The sequence below is a fragment of the Onychomys torridus genome, chromosome 6 (assembly GCF_903995425.1).
Source record: "Onychomys torridus chromosome 6, mOncTor1.1, whole genome shotgun sequence".
Classification (NCBI taxonomy): Eukaryota; Metazoa; Chordata; class Mammalia; order Rodentia; family Cricetidae; genus Onychomys; species Onychomys torridus.
The window spans coordinates 71,140,767-71,155,198 of record NC_050448.1 but is presented as its reverse complement, the minus strand read 5'-3'; the positions used below and the strand labels follow the sequence as shown (position 1 = coordinate 71,155,198).

Sequence of the window (14,432 nt, the reverse complement as noted above, 5' to 3'; positions counted from 1 at the left end):
ATGAGCCAAGCTCGTATACAAGCTGGCTCATTGAATGTCTTAGCACAAGGATTGCAAGAAGACCTTAAGGCCATGAATCCCTTAGATTGGATTCAATATTTTATTTTCATAGGCATTCTTGCCTTAATTGTAGTTTGTGTTATTGTGATTTTCCCTTGTCTCTTAAGGACAATAACCAGATCTCTAGGCAATGTGCATGAGGACCTGTATGCCTTCCACCTTAAAAACAAAAAAGGGGGAACTGCCACGCCCACAACGGTGTCGCCCTCGTGACAAATGCCTTGGATGAGGTAGTTATATGGGAAAGGGGGGCTCGCGGCCCTCGGGTCTATGCCCCCGGCGACCCCTCATCAATCTGCCCGAATCAAGGTGCCAGGCTACATGGAACCACGCAGATCTGCTTGCAGAGGCTGGCTGGCACTCTGCCTTCTTCTCTTTGCAGCTGTAATTATTGTTGTTTCTTTGTGTATTAATTCCAAGAAGTTAACTCTTAATGTTCCTGATATGCCCCATAAAGAGAGTAATGATCCCTCAAAAATGGCTTCAATACCCCCACCTATGATTCAAGCTCTTAGACAAACAGTTCAAGAGGGTCCCTAAAGTTTGGAGGAATTCATGAATGATTTAGAGCAAAAAGAACTTATGATTCAGAAGGACAAAGACTCTAGCAAAGAGAGAATGAAAATAAAGGTACAGGCACTCATAGGCAATCCACACGCACAGCCGACAGCAGCTGCGAGGAAGCAGTTACAGGAATTAGCCATTCCTACAAGAATTATTCAGGGACAAATAAAGTTTCTCATCAAGGGCCGATGGTGGCAACCCCCTAACTTTAATCTTAGATATAATAATTATTTAGAGCCATTACCTTTTACGGGAGCTTATGACGTACGTGGGAACCCATGTGTGAATCATCATGGTATGAAAACAGAATGGCATAAGTTACAGTTCATGGAAAGATTAGCTAGGTACCGACCCCCCTGGTGCCTTCTCACCCACAGGCAAAGGTTAAAATATTTTCACACAAATGAAACCATGGTTAAAACAATGATGGAAAGGGTTTAATTTTGATACAGAACAAAGGTATAGAAGAAAAACTACAGCTAGGGCTGTAATGTTCTCTGTCCGGATGAGGAACCACAAAAGAAAAGTAAAGGCTATACTCATGAGATCTGTTAATCATTCTGAGAAAAGTGTGTAACTACATTGTTGATTCTATGTCTATCGCCCTACTGGCCGATTGCCGTGTTTCCTCAAGTAACTGTATAAAATTCACTACTTGGTCTGAGTAAAATTGCAGCAGCTTCACAACATACTCTCGTGTCTGTGGCTGTCTGTCACTCGCCGAATCCCACTTATCCTGAGTACCTTCACCCCGTTCTCCCTCGGTCTGGTGGTCTAGCTGAGATCCAGTCCGCGGCACCCTAGAACCATTAGGTCTTTACAGTTCTCTAAGGACACCACTCTGACTGGGGGCAACAGAGCGCCTAACTTGAACCTTGAACCTCTTTTCCTAGGGATATTCTTGTCTACTGGTCTCAGTTAATTTTCTTTGTAATGAGATTTATAGTAAGCATTTTATTTCCTTAGATTTAGCCTAAGTGCTATAAGTCCATAGTTTCTTTTAGGAAGATGGCTTATTTATTACTGACTTCACTTTTTACTGCTACAGATGGTTGATTCTTCCTGTGTGCCTTGACGAACAGAGGCCAGTTTGTGTTAGGGGGACTCTTTCCATATCTCTCAGAGAGTCTGATGTAAGAAGTTTCTGGATCCGAATGACAAAATTACCCAATCTGGGAACCAATCTAAAAATAGAGTTGTATCACAGCTGTTCCTTAAGAAATATAAATAGTAGAGGGGGAAAATACTCAGAATGGAGTGTCACTAAAGCATGAGCTTTCCAGGGGATTCTGAGCATTCACAAAACAAAATGAGCAAACAAACCAAAGACAGTTTAAAATACAGAGAGAGATGGTCTACAGGCTCTGAGAATGGAGACAGCATGCTTTAAAAATCAGGGGTGCAGGGTTGGGGATTTAGCTCAGTGGTAGAGCACTTGCCTAGTAAACGCAAGGCCCTGGGTTCGGGCCTCAGCTCTGGAAAAAAAAAAAAATCAGGGATGGAAAGCTGAGAACAAGGGTCCACTTTTTTTTTTTTTCCTTTTTCGGGACAGGCTTTCTCTGTGTGGCTTTGCGCCTTTCCTGGAAGTCACTTTGGAGACCAGGCTGGCCTCAGACTCACAGAGATCCGCCTGGCTCTGTCCTCCCGAGTGCTGGGATTAAAGGCGTGTGCCACCACCGCCCGGCTAAGGGTCCACCTTTTAAATCTTACCACTTGGGAGGCAAAGGCAGGTGGACTTCTGGAAATTCAAGGCCAGCCTGGTCTACATATGAGTTTCAGGCTGTCAGTAAGTCCCTGGAGAGAGAGGTGGGAGGGTATGTAGCTAGGCATGGTGGCACAAGGCTGTAATCCTAGACTTGGGAGGTAGAGGCAGGAGGATCAAGAGTCATCCGTGGCTACATAGTAAATTTGAAGACGACCTGGGCTACAGGAGACCCTGTTACAGAGGGGAGCAAAGAACTAAGGATGTGTTTCCCAGAAAAGGGAACACAGCCATAATGCAAATGAGCAGAAAAGGCGGCTTCCTTCCTCTTTTCCAATCTTGGTTCCTAGCCCCTAGCAGAACCTCTTCAATGTCTTAACATTACAGATTTTTACCAGCTTGGAGGTGACATGTGGCTCCTAACAACCCTGCTCCTTTGGGGTAAGTTGGACTCAGGGAGGCTTGTCGGGGGAATTGGCTTCTGGCCATGGTGAGTCGAGACTTTTTGTCATCGTTTGGTATGTTAGCCCAGAACTCGTCTAAAGGCTGCTGTATCGATGATCCAATAGTTTATTGGTGTTTATTTCCAAAGAATGGAAGGGACCCTCTGGTGACATTAAGCCTGTAAGCCTCCAGTCTGCTGGGGCTTGATTTGGGGAAAGAGGGATGGAGAGTCTCTCAAGACACTTCACCTGGGTCCTGATATGTGTCTCTGGTCTCTTGCAGTTCCAGCTGGTGGACAAGTAGGTGAGTGACCTCCCTGTCAACTTCTCATTTGCTGCTTTCCTGCTTTCCAAGGGTGGGTTCCGCTAGCCTGGAGGGAAGAACACGGGAAGGCAGGCAAGAGAAAGATTTCTTAGTTACCGGCTCTGCATTTGGAGTGCCGTTTCTACAAAAATGGTTTTTAAGGTTGCTGTCCAAGGTTTTCTGAGTGAGCCCTGGCTGCTGAGCTAAATTCTTAGCCCAGTGGTTCTCACCCTTCCTGATGCTGTGACCCTTCACTACAGTTCCTCCTGTTTGGCATTCTTTTTTTTTTTTTTTTTTTTTTTTTTTTTTTTTGGAGCTGAGGATCGAACCTGGGCCTTGCACTTGCTAGGCAAGTGCTCTACCACTGAGCTAAATCCCCAAACCCCAGTTCCTCATGTTTGATGACCCCCAACCATAAAATTATTTTTGTTGCAACTTCATAACTGTAATTTTGCTACTGTTATGAATTGTGATGTAAACATATGTGTTTTCTGATGGTCTTAGGTGACCATTGTGAAGGAATCATTCAAACTCCAAAGGGGGGTCACAGCCCATAGGTTGAGAACCATTGGCATAGTGAGCTCAGAAAAGCACAGAATTGTGGGAAGCCAGAAGCAGTCCTGATGGGCTGGTTTTTCTCGTACCCCCCAAACCTGTCCCTTTTATAAGAAAACAAGAGAGGTTTTTCTCCTCAGATAGGAAGAATTCAAGGGTTTGAGCCTCAGTTTCCAATAAAGAAGTGGATGGAGGTGCTTCCCCCAAAAAGACAACCTAGCACTGAGTATAGGGAAACTATCTCAAGGCAGTTTGCTCTGGGTTGAAACCCCCCTGTATTAACACCAGTGATTTCATCACCAGCACTCAAATCCTAACACCTGGATTGGGATCAAATAACCCAGAAAAGCTCCCACAGCAGTCTGGGCATTGAAGACTGGCTAGCTTCCTGGGTTTCCACTTGCTAATTGTTTCAAACTAAACATTTGTCCTTATGTTAGTGATCCTTGACCAATCACTCACAGTTCTTGCTTTATCCTTGCTAAGGGTTTTCTCTGATGTTATTCTTTTTCCTACAGCCAATGTCACAAAGGCTGTGATCACCTTGCAGCCTCCATGGGTCAGTATTTTCCAGAAGGAAAATGTCACTTTATGGTGTGAGGGGCTTCACCTGCCTGGAGACAGTTCCACACAGTGGTTTATCAACAGCACACTCATTCAGATCTCCACACCTAGATACAGTATCACTAAGGCCACTTTCAAGGACAGTGGCGACTACAGGTGCCGGACTGGTCTCTCAATGCCAAGTGACCCTGTACAGTTGGAAATCCACCAAAGTAAGCATGGCATGGGCAGGAGGGCTGGGGATCCCCAGGTCTCCCTTTGTGGGGGTGCCAGAGTCTCTCTGTTTCTCTTTCTCTCTGAGAATGTATGTGAGACATTATCTGAGTGAACGGATCAGCTCTAAGGACCCAGCAGGTCAAATCAAGTCAGTATAATTAAAACATCACATCAAGGCCCTACACACCCATATCGGGGACTAAGGGGATCCAGCCCCTCGATATCCCCTTCCAGGGTCCAGGAAGAATCTACAACCAGCTGACAATTAATCTTTGATGAAATGAAATGTATCTATATACATGAAACTCCTTAGTCCATATTCTTTAATCTTCTGAGTCGGTTCTCTCTCCACATAGCTTCTATTCTGTTCTCATGCCTAGCTCCTTTCTTGCCTGATTTCTTTCTACATTATCTGCTGTCCTCTAAGTTCTATCTTAATTCCCTCATTTTAGTTCTGCCCCTTCTAGGTTCTCATCCATCTAGTTGCTTCCCATCTTAGCTCCTCTCCCATCTCTTCTCTCCCATCTCCTTCTTCCTCATCTTGTTCTTCCCCATCTGGCTCTTCCTCATCTTCCATTTTGTTCCTCTAGTCTCTCTTCAATCTAGTTCTTCCATCTAGTCTGTTCCTCTCCAGTTCTTAGCCATCCAGTTCTTCTGTTCTCTTTTTCCCTCTCAGTCTCCTTATTCTCTCAGTTCTCTCCAAGTCTCTCAGGAATCCAGTTATAAACCCAGTCCTCCTCCTCCATCCAGGTCACCAGGCTTGATTTCCTTCAGGGTCATAAAGGCAGGTAAGAGTTTCCCTCAGGCAGTGACCACCAGGCTTTCTTTTATAACCCCAAAGGGAAGTGGTAAAGAGGAGGTCAACTGAGAGCTGATGATCCATTAGTATACCAAGAAGAGGATCTGTGTGCTCAGTCTACATTCCTAGAAGTAGTTAGGTGAGAAGTTAGGAGTCTATAATGTTAGTAATAGAAAACAAGGGTCTCAGATTGCACAAGAAATAAGGCTATCTGCCTGACCTAGGGAGCAGGTGTCTTTCCATTAAGGTGTTACCTTATAAGGTTTAGGAGATTGGCCTTGGATGCTTGATACACTGTTAGGAGTTCTTGGAAGCACACATAGCATTACAAGAAAATCACTGTGGGAACCAGCTAATATATATACAAAAGCTAAAATATCACCAAGACTTCTTAAGCCATTACTTGACCTTTGGAAAAGTCCTCGACTTTTCCAAGTAGTAGCTTGCTTGTGTATTTATTTATGTATTTATATATGTATGTATGTATGTATGTATTTATTTATTTATTCTATTATCAGCTTGATACAGCACAAATTATTATCCTAATAGTGAAATGTTTCACTGAGGCCTACCCAGTGATTGAGTAAAACCAAAACTTATTATAAGCCACAGTCATCCTAGGGTCCCCCCTGCTATGTAGCCTCCCTGGATCTGTGGGTTGCAGTCTGATTGTTTTGCTTTATATCTAGAATCCACTTATGAGTGAGTACATACCATGTTTGTCCTGGGTTTGCTTACCTCCCAAGTAGTAGCTTTTGTGACACTAGCTGAATTCTATTACATTTTCCTGGGGCTTGCCCCACACCCATAGCACTCCTGCTGGACCAGTTTGGGATACTATGTATCAAGAAAAATCTCAGACTCAACCAAGCAGTGGTAGCTCACATCTTTAATCCCAGCACTCAGGAGGCAGAGGCAGGCCGATCTTTGTGAGTTCAAGGCCAGCCTGGGCTACAGAGTGAGTTCCAGGACAGGCCCAAAAAGCTACAAAGAAACCCTGTCTCCAAAAACCAAAACAAAAAAACAAAGTAAAACAAAACAAAAACCCCCTCAGACTCTAATATTTTATCTTTGTCCAAAATTTATGCCAGCACATCTCTAACTTCATCAACAGCAGCTTGTGTGTGTGTGTGTGTGTGTGTGTGTGTGTGTGTGTGTTGTGTTGTTCCGACTGTGTATAGCGGCTGCACATTGTAGTTTTCATTTATATTTCTTTGGTGACTGTGGTATTGACCACTTTTAATGTGTTTATTACTTGTCTTTATAAAGCCTTTATAAGGTATCTGATGAGTCGTTCAGCCAATGTTTTTGTTTTTTATTTTTATGTGTGTGTGTGTGTGTGTGTGTGTGTGTGTGTCTGTCTGTCTGTCTGTCTGTATGCCATGTGTGTAGGTACCCACCCTTGACAGCCAGAAGAGGTTGTTGGACCTCCTGGAACTGGAGTCACTGGCGGTTCTGGGAACTGAACTCAGGCCCTCTAGAGCAGGGGTTCTCAACCTTCCCAGTGCTGGACCCTTCAATACTGTTCCTCATGCTGTGGTGACCCTCTAACCATAGTTATTTTCATTGATACTCCATAAATGTAATTTTGCTACTGTTATGAATCATAATGTAAATTTTTTTTGGAGATAGAGGTTTGCCAAAGGGGTCGCGACCCCCAGGTGGAGAACCACTGCTCTAGATGCCCAGCAACCACTCTTAACTGCTGAGTAGTTTCTCCTTCTCCCCACCCCACTAACGCAAAGGAATTCTTTATCTATTCTGGGTTTCTCAAGTGCTGGGAATTTCTCTGCGGCCCCCACAAATGAACAAAAGTTCTTGACAATCATCTAATTCTGGCTACTGCTCTCTCTGTCCTATTTATAAAATGGTTTGCCATGGTTACATCAATGTTCAGTCACTTTCAGTCAGTCTGGGGATTCTGAGACACTGGGTGTTAGATATTCCCTGGGAGGCAGAGAGAGAGGGGCTGCCTAGGGAATAAAGGGAGCAAACTTCCAAGATGGCCGGCTTCTTCCTCACCCTCCTGATATGAGACGAAATCCTGGCAGCTTAAAAAAGTAGGCCTGGAGGGTCTCTCTGTGTGTAGAGGTGTGTGCAGAGGGTCTGTGTGTGCAGAGGGTCTCTGTGTGTAGAGGTGTGTGCAGAGGGTCTGTGTGTGTAGAGGTGTGTGCAGAGGGTCTGTGTGTGTGTAGAGGTGTGTGCAGAGGGTCTGTGTGTGCAGAGGGTCTGTGTGTGCAGAGGTGTGTGCAGAGGGTCTGTGTGTGCAGAGGTGTGTGCAGAGGGTCTGTGTGTGCAGAGGGTCTCTGTGTGTGCAGAGGTGTGTGCAGAGGGTCTGTGTGTGCAGAGGGTCTCTGTGTGTGCAGAGGGTCTGTGTGTGCAGAGGGTCTCTGTGTGTGCAGAGGTGTGTGCAGAGGGTCTGTGTGTGCAGAGGGTCTCTGTGTGTGCAGAGGGTCTCTGTGTGTGCAGAGGGTCTGTGTGTGCAGAGGGTCTCTGTGCCCTTCTGTGTGCATTTCCTCACCTCTGATAATAGCGCTTTTCACCAGCTAGTGCTGTCTTGCCGTGTTCAAGAATTTCCCTGCTGCTATCTGTTGCACTCAAGATTTTTCCTGCCTTTTAAGTCATTAAGTGGCAGAGAAAAAACAAAACAAAAAACAAACAAACAAACAAAAAACCAAACAAACCCAGTAGAGACCCCAGGACCAAGAAAATACAGCTAGTTGGTGGATCCAAGTTCTAGTCATGTGATCGGAATGAGGGTCACTTTCCTACTCAAGGCAGTGAATTGAGGGGTGATGTTTGAATAGGAAGTTAGTACACTATGTCTATATCATATGATACAGCTAAAAGCTGTATCTCATGTTTTGATATGAAATATCCCCACTTAGGGTAAAAAAAAAACCCCACATTTTTCATCATATGTAGAAGCTAGCCAAAAATATATGTAAACAAATATACATTTGGTACAGTACAACGTAAGGAAAGAGAACCAGAAAGGGACATTAGAGGACAAGGAAGGACAGATTACAGGTAAGGGACACGTGTCAGGAAAGAGGACACAGCTAATTGCTTTTCTAGGTCTATCTCTGTCATGGAGTTTTCAATTTTGGTGATAGATAAGTGCATAAAAATATACTCCATAGCAACAAACCCTATGTGAAGCTCCACATCTTCCCTCCTAAATGGCTGTTCTAACTGTACAAAAGTCCACTGAGAATTACAGACCTTGAGTCTGGCTAATTCCAGTGTGTAAGTTTTTCTTATTCGTGTTTCAATTAATTTCATATGGAGATATATCAAAATCTTCTACTGTGTTTCAGACATAAAGCAAAGACATCAGTGTGTCTGGGCAGTGTGAGATTAAGTTTCAGGTCTTAATTGTATTTATAAGAAATGTGGCAGCGTCTGAGACCACAGACTCTGCCACACACTGCAGTGGATTGCATACTCATTATCTATGTGCATAGCTGCTGGGAAAGGATGATGGGGTGGTGTGCACAGCTGCTGGGAAAGGATGATGAGGTGGTGGTGTGCACAGCTGCTGGGAAAGGATGATGGGGTGGTGTGCACAGCTGCTGGGAAAGGATGATGGGTGGTGTGCACAGCTGCTGGGAAAGGATGATGAGGTGGTGGTGTGCACAGCTGCTGGGAAAGGATGATGGGGTGGTGTGCACAGCTGCTGGGAAAGGATGATGGGTGGTGTGCACAGCTGCTGGGAAAGGATGATGAGGTGGTGGTGTGCACAGCTGCTGGGAAAGGATGATGGGTGGTGTGCACAGCTGCTGGGAAAGGATGATGAGGTGGTGGTGTGCACAGCTGCTGGGAAAGGATGATGGGTGGTGTGCACAGCTGCTGGGAAAGGATGATGGGTGGTGTGCACAGCTGCTGGGAAAGGTTGCTTTTTTTTCTAACAAAGCTGAAGAGATTTGAGAGTGGGACTCAGGTGTGGGCCACAACAGAGACTGAGGTTGGAATGTGCAAATAGTATAAGATATAAAAGTCTGCAGGGCCAAGATTTGACCTCCTTGGACTTCCTCTGTGCATGCAAACACTGTGAGCCCTCACCTTTCAGGTTGGCTGCTACTCCAGGCCTCCCGCAGAGTCCTCACAGAAGGAGAACCTTTGACCTTGAGGTGTCACAGCTGGCAGAACAAGCTGGTGTACAAAGTGATTTTCTATCGAAATGGAAAATCCTTTCTCTTTTCTCGAGATTCGGAGGTCACCATTCTGAAAAGCACCATGAGTCACAATGGTATCTATCACTGCTCAGGCATGGGAAGAAGCCAGCGCTACACATCTGCCGGAATGCCTGTCACCGTGAAAGGTATCGGTCTAGAAGGAAGGACCAGAAAAACCACCACAAAGCATTAAAGTCCTCACCTAACTTACAAAGGAGGAAACTAAGTTCCAGGGAGGCAAACAGCCTCCCCAAAGGCCACCAAGCACCACTGCCTGGGCCAGAACAGCAGCCGAGGCCTCGGGCGCCTTCACCCATCACTCTTTTCAGCACCCACAATGGCCCGTCAGTGATCACGGGGCGCATGTCAGTCAGGGATAGAACTGCACACTGCGTCTGTTTATTTAGCTGTGAAGGCCAGAGACTCACTCATTCAAGGTAGCCAGAGTTACTAGAAAATAATCCAGTCAAACCTCATGACATTTCCATAGAAATTCCACAGAAGCCAGAAAGACATTAGGAATTGGATTTACTTTCCATTTATGTGTCAGGGATACAGAGCCTCTCTGAACTCCCTTCTCTTAAGCTTCTGTAATCGAAACAGTTTCCTCTGTCCAGTTTGCATGAGGTCTTTATAACTCTTTCTATGGCTTACCTTCTTAGTGCGCAAACGCACTGGCTAGTTATTCCTTTGCAAAAAAAAAAAAAAAAAAAAAAGCTCATTTTTGTGGGGAAGAAATTACTGTCCCAGCTTATCTTTTGAATAGCACAACTAATGAATGTTTTAGCTGGCAAGTGCCTGTTAGTGTTGACTCTGGGTTACTGCCATGGAGGTTCATGGTTTCCTAATAAATGGAGGGGAGAGTGCACAGTGTAATTGGGAAGCCCCTCAGCTAGTGACCAGTCATGTCTATTAGAAAATAGGCCTCTCTCTTGGAAATGAGGGAAACTCATTCTCTTGGGGCAAGATTCACAAAGGGGAATCTCATGAAAAGGCCACTGACATTGAACAGGACACCTCTGTCCCTTCAACTTTCTCTTCAGAGCTATTTGCAGCTCCAGTGCTGAGAGCGACCTTGTCGTCTCCCATCCTGGAGGGGAGTCTGGTCACCCTGAGCTGTGAGACAAAATTGCTCCTGCAGCGCCCTGGCTTGCAGCTCTTCTTCTCCTTCTACGTGGGCAGCAAGATCCTGGAGGAGAGGAACACATCCTCAGAGTACCACATACCAAGTGCTGGAAGAGAAGACTCTGGATTGTACTGGTGTGAGGTAGCCACAGCAGATGGCAGTATCCTTAAGCACAGCCCTGAGTTGGAGCTTCGAATACGTGGTGAGTTGGAGGGACGTGGGGGCTGATGTCGCCAGCCGGAAGGGAGCAGTTCACGAGCAGCTCCGTGCTTCGTTCAGAACTGCGCTGTTTTCCTCCACTCTTCCCTGAATTTCCGCTCACCTTTTCCTGTCTGTCACTTTTTCCTTCCTTCCTCCCTCCCTCCCTCCCTCCCTCCCTCCCTCCCTCCCTCCCTTCCTTTCTTTCTCTTTTTAGAAGTGGTAAATACTCTTTAATACTCTTTATTTGATATTATACATAGATCACAGTAAGTGCCTTTCCATGGTAAAGGCAGCATCCTGTGACAGGGAATTCTAATGAAAATGACATCATCAAGTCTAGAGTAGATAGTTGCTTCCTGACACTCCATTGCCTGTAACAGGCCAGTGAACACAAACTGAAACACAGGTGAGTCTTCCTGTTTCTGAGAGAGTGACAGAAATTTCCCAGTGTTTAAACATATTCATATGCCTAGTTATATACATTTAAGTATAAAACCATTCAATAGGTTTGAGGTGAGACCCCACCTTTGTGGAAAGTACAACTTTAGTAAGTCCAATCTGATCTTGAGAAAGGGAGAGAGCTATGATAGTATGTGACTGGAACAGTTATTTTTAAAAAAAGATCATATCCACTTTACTACAAGTCAGTTGTACTTAAATCAGGACCGTCCCAACAAAAACATTGTTTGCCATTCATGATCTGACTTTTGATGTATGAATTAAATTATGGTACACATTAAAAGCCATGAGACATTTGTTTTGTAATAAATAAGGCAGTAGAATTACTCATTAGTAGCCTTTTAAAGATAAGCTATTAGGTCTGCCCTTTCTCCCTTCTTCTTAATTCCAGCGAAGATCATTTTTGTTCCAGGGATGTACTTTTTGGGATTCTCAAATACTCCTCCAGGGTGTCCTCTCCCCAGGTGATGCCTTTGCTCTTGTTGGCGTCTGTGTACAAGAATCCAGCGGCCTGATCTGGCTTCCTCCCAAACAGACATGGAGATTTGGTCCCGTCTTATGCTTGCCTCCCTTTCCCACGGTGTGGCACTGGGCACACTTCTGAACAAAAATCTTCTTGCCTTTCTCCACATCATCCATTTTTATTTCACTCCCAGGTGATCAACACCACAATCCCTATGACTCGAAGACGGACGTCTCTCACTTTTTCCTTTCTTTATCCCCTTCTTTCCTCCTCTTGTTCTTCCTCCTTCCTGTTTGTTCCCTTCATTTCCTGTCTCCCCTCCCTGCAGCTCTTCCTCATCTTCCCTTTGCTACTGCGCCCACTCACCTACTACAGAAGATGTTAGGGCGTCTTAGGGTTTCTATTGCTGTGATGAAATGAGAAAAAAAGGGGAGGAAAGGGCTTATTTGCCTTACATTTACACAACACTGTTCATCATTGAGGAAGACAGGACAGAAACTCAAGCAGGGCAGGAACCTGGAGGCAGGAGCTGATGCAGAGGCCATGGAGGGGTGCTGCTTACTGGCTTGTTCCTCATGGCTTGCTCAGCCCGCTTTCTTATAGAACCCAGGACCAGCAGTCCAGGGATGGCACCACCCACAATGGGCTGTGCCCTCCTCCATCCATCACTAATTAAGAAAATGTCACAGAGCTGGATCTTATGGAGGCATCTTCTCAGTTGAGGCTCCCTCCTTTCAGATGACTCTAGCTGTGTCAACTAGACATAAAACTAACTAGGACAAGGGTGTGTGCTTTGATGATGGAGTCACATGACAGCTTTACAGTTGCCTTCATAGACAATATACTCTCCTGCCTTTAGTACCTGACTAAATTGGAGGGTTCATGAGTTCTAGAACCAAGGAACTGGTTCTGTCAGGGAAGAATCTTGAAACCTGCTTCAAGCATTAAAGATTCCGAAATATCTCTGAGGTCCAGGACAATGTGACATTCTCAAGGAGCCTGCTCCACTTTTAGGGCCCGTCTGGAGCTGCTGGAAGTTTCTTGTCCCCTAACTGTATCTCTCAGACAGACAGCCTTCAAAAGTCTTCTAGACATAGCTTGGCTGGATTGCTCTGATGTCTAAAGGATTTTTTTCTCTTTCAGGTCTCCAGTCATCAGGCCCTGTCTGGTTTCACATCCTTTTCTATCTGTCAATGGGAGTAATACTTTTGGTGGACACAGCTCTCTGTGTAAAAATACATAAAAAATTGCAAAAAAAAAAGAAAAACTACAATTTAGAAGTCCTTTCTGATCAGGGGAAGAAAGAAACTTCCTCTCAGCAAGTTAGAAGTGATGACGTGTCTAAAGAAGAAAGAGACATTGCAAGACAGACCATAGCCAAAGTGCTGAGCAGCTCAGTGAGCGACTGGAGACCTGGGCAGCCCGACACCCTCCTCTCTGTGGCAGCGCGGGGGCACAAACTTCCACAAATTGACTGACATGGAGCCTGGAGGACCATGGCATGTGACTTTTTCTTTTATGTTTTTTTCGAGACAGGGTTTCTCCGTGTAGTTTTGGTGCCTGTCCTGGATCTCACTCTGTAGACCAGGCTGGCCTTGAACTCACAGAGATCTGCCTGGCTCTGCTTCCCAAGTGCTGGGATTAAAGGTGTGCACCACCACCGCCACCCGGCTTGGCATGTGATTCTTAAATAAAGCAAATATATAAGCTGACTTTGGCTGAGACGAACTTGGTAATCAGAAGTTTGAAAGGAGACCTACTCTAAAGGATGCTTGCAAAATGTGTAGTCGAGTCATAGCAGGGTTTTGTTGAGTGTACATGATGGTTGGCCTTAGAGAGCCAAGAAATGGGATAGCAGGAAGTGAGTCCCACAGGAAAACAACCTGAAGTGGGATCCTAATTAGTCTTAACAATAAAAACCTAGAGTCAGATAGTGAGGGTGAAAGCTGAAAAACCAGAGAAAGCGGAGTAGCAGTCACTAGGAACTTCTCACCTCTACAAATCCTCAGACCCAATGGGAGGGTCAAGATCCTGTCTCCACCTCCCTAGTGCTAGGATTAAAGGCGTGAGCCTCCACTGCCTGGCTTTGTTTTTCTTTTAGACTGGTTCAATCTCAAGTTGCCAAGGGTGACCTTGAACTCCTTCTGATCTTCCTGTTCCCTCCTCCCAAGTGCTAGGATTAAAGACGTGAGCCACCACTGCCTGGCCTCTATGGTTAACTAGTGGCTAACTCTGATCTCCAGGCAAGCTGTATTTGTCAGAACACAAAATATCATACAACAACAACCCCACCCAGCTCCTTTCAACAGGAATTAGCTCCGAAGACTCCAGTCTGAGGAGTGGGAAGCTAGAGCAAGCTTGACATTCCTGCTCAGAAGGGAGGGCTGTACCTCCCGTCACAGGGTGGATGGTTTCAGGGAAAGGTCTCCCTGGGGACAGCCGGTGTGTTAGGGGAGCAGACATACATAGACTAGCACCATAGCCCAGGGTGAAGCTGGATGAAGGCTGGTCTCCAAGAGAGCATCAAAATTTGTTCTCTTTCCCACCATTTCCTTCATGTACCCTCCCCAGATTTGCTGCCCCATCCCCCACGGGACCTCATGGCTAGAGAGGGGGTCGGCAGTGTCCTGAGGTTGGTTCCGTCCATCTAACCTCCCTCGGGTCCAGATATTGCCTCACTCAAGCGGCCTTTCCAGGCAGCCTACAAATGGAGTCTTAAGAGCTGTGGTATGAAGTCTTTGGGACCAGCTGCATGACCTTCGGACAAGCAGTCATCCCCTCCAGTGCCCTCATGGGGC

At 45.6% G+C, this 14,432-nt stretch overlaps 1 protein-coding gene and 1 pseudogene across 2 annotated transcripts; one reads left to right on the top strand and one right to left on the bottom strand.

The window, feature by feature from the left end:
* The first annotated feature begins 2,554 nt into the window (after nucleotides 1-2,554).
* Nucleotides 2,555-13,187, top strand: Fcgr1a (Fc fragment of IgG receptor Ia). Of its 2 annotated transcripts, none has more exons than XM_036190549.1 (6): nucleotides 2,555-2,767; nucleotides 3,053-3,073; nucleotides 4,147-4,404; nucleotides 9,418-9,531; nucleotides 10,429-10,713; nucleotides 12,778-13,187. In XM_036190549.1, exons 1-6 carry the CDS (start codon nucleotides 2,737-2,739, stop codon nucleotides 13,110-13,112), a joined length of 1,044 nt encoding a protein of 347 aa, XP_036046442.1. In that variant the 5' UTR covers nucleotides 2,555-2,736; the 3' UTR covers nucleotides 13,113-13,187. The 2 variants fall into 2 exon arrangements, with proteins under 2 accessions (XP_036046442.1, XP_036046441.1); XM_036190548.1 differs by having other exon boundaries at nucleotides 9,280-9,531.
* LOC118585705 lies at nucleotides 11,495-11,817 on the bottom strand (annotated as a pseudogene).
* Nucleotides 13,188-14,432: the final 1,245 nt, after the last annotated feature.

Bases quoted from the DNA above. Each gene is read 5' to 3' on its own strand.
- Fcgr1a (XM_036190548.1), top strand. From the start codon at position 2,737: ATGTGGCTCCTAACAACCCTGCTCCTTTGGG. The intron at 2,768-3,052 runs GTAAGTTGGACT...GGTCTCTTGCAG, and splicing joins AACAACCCTGCTCCTTTGGG to TTCCAGCTGGTGGACAAGTA. The intron at 10,714-12,777 runs GTGAGTTGGAGG...TTTCTCTTTCAG, and splicing joins GTTGGAGCTTCGAATACGTG to GTCTCCAGTCATCAGGCCCT.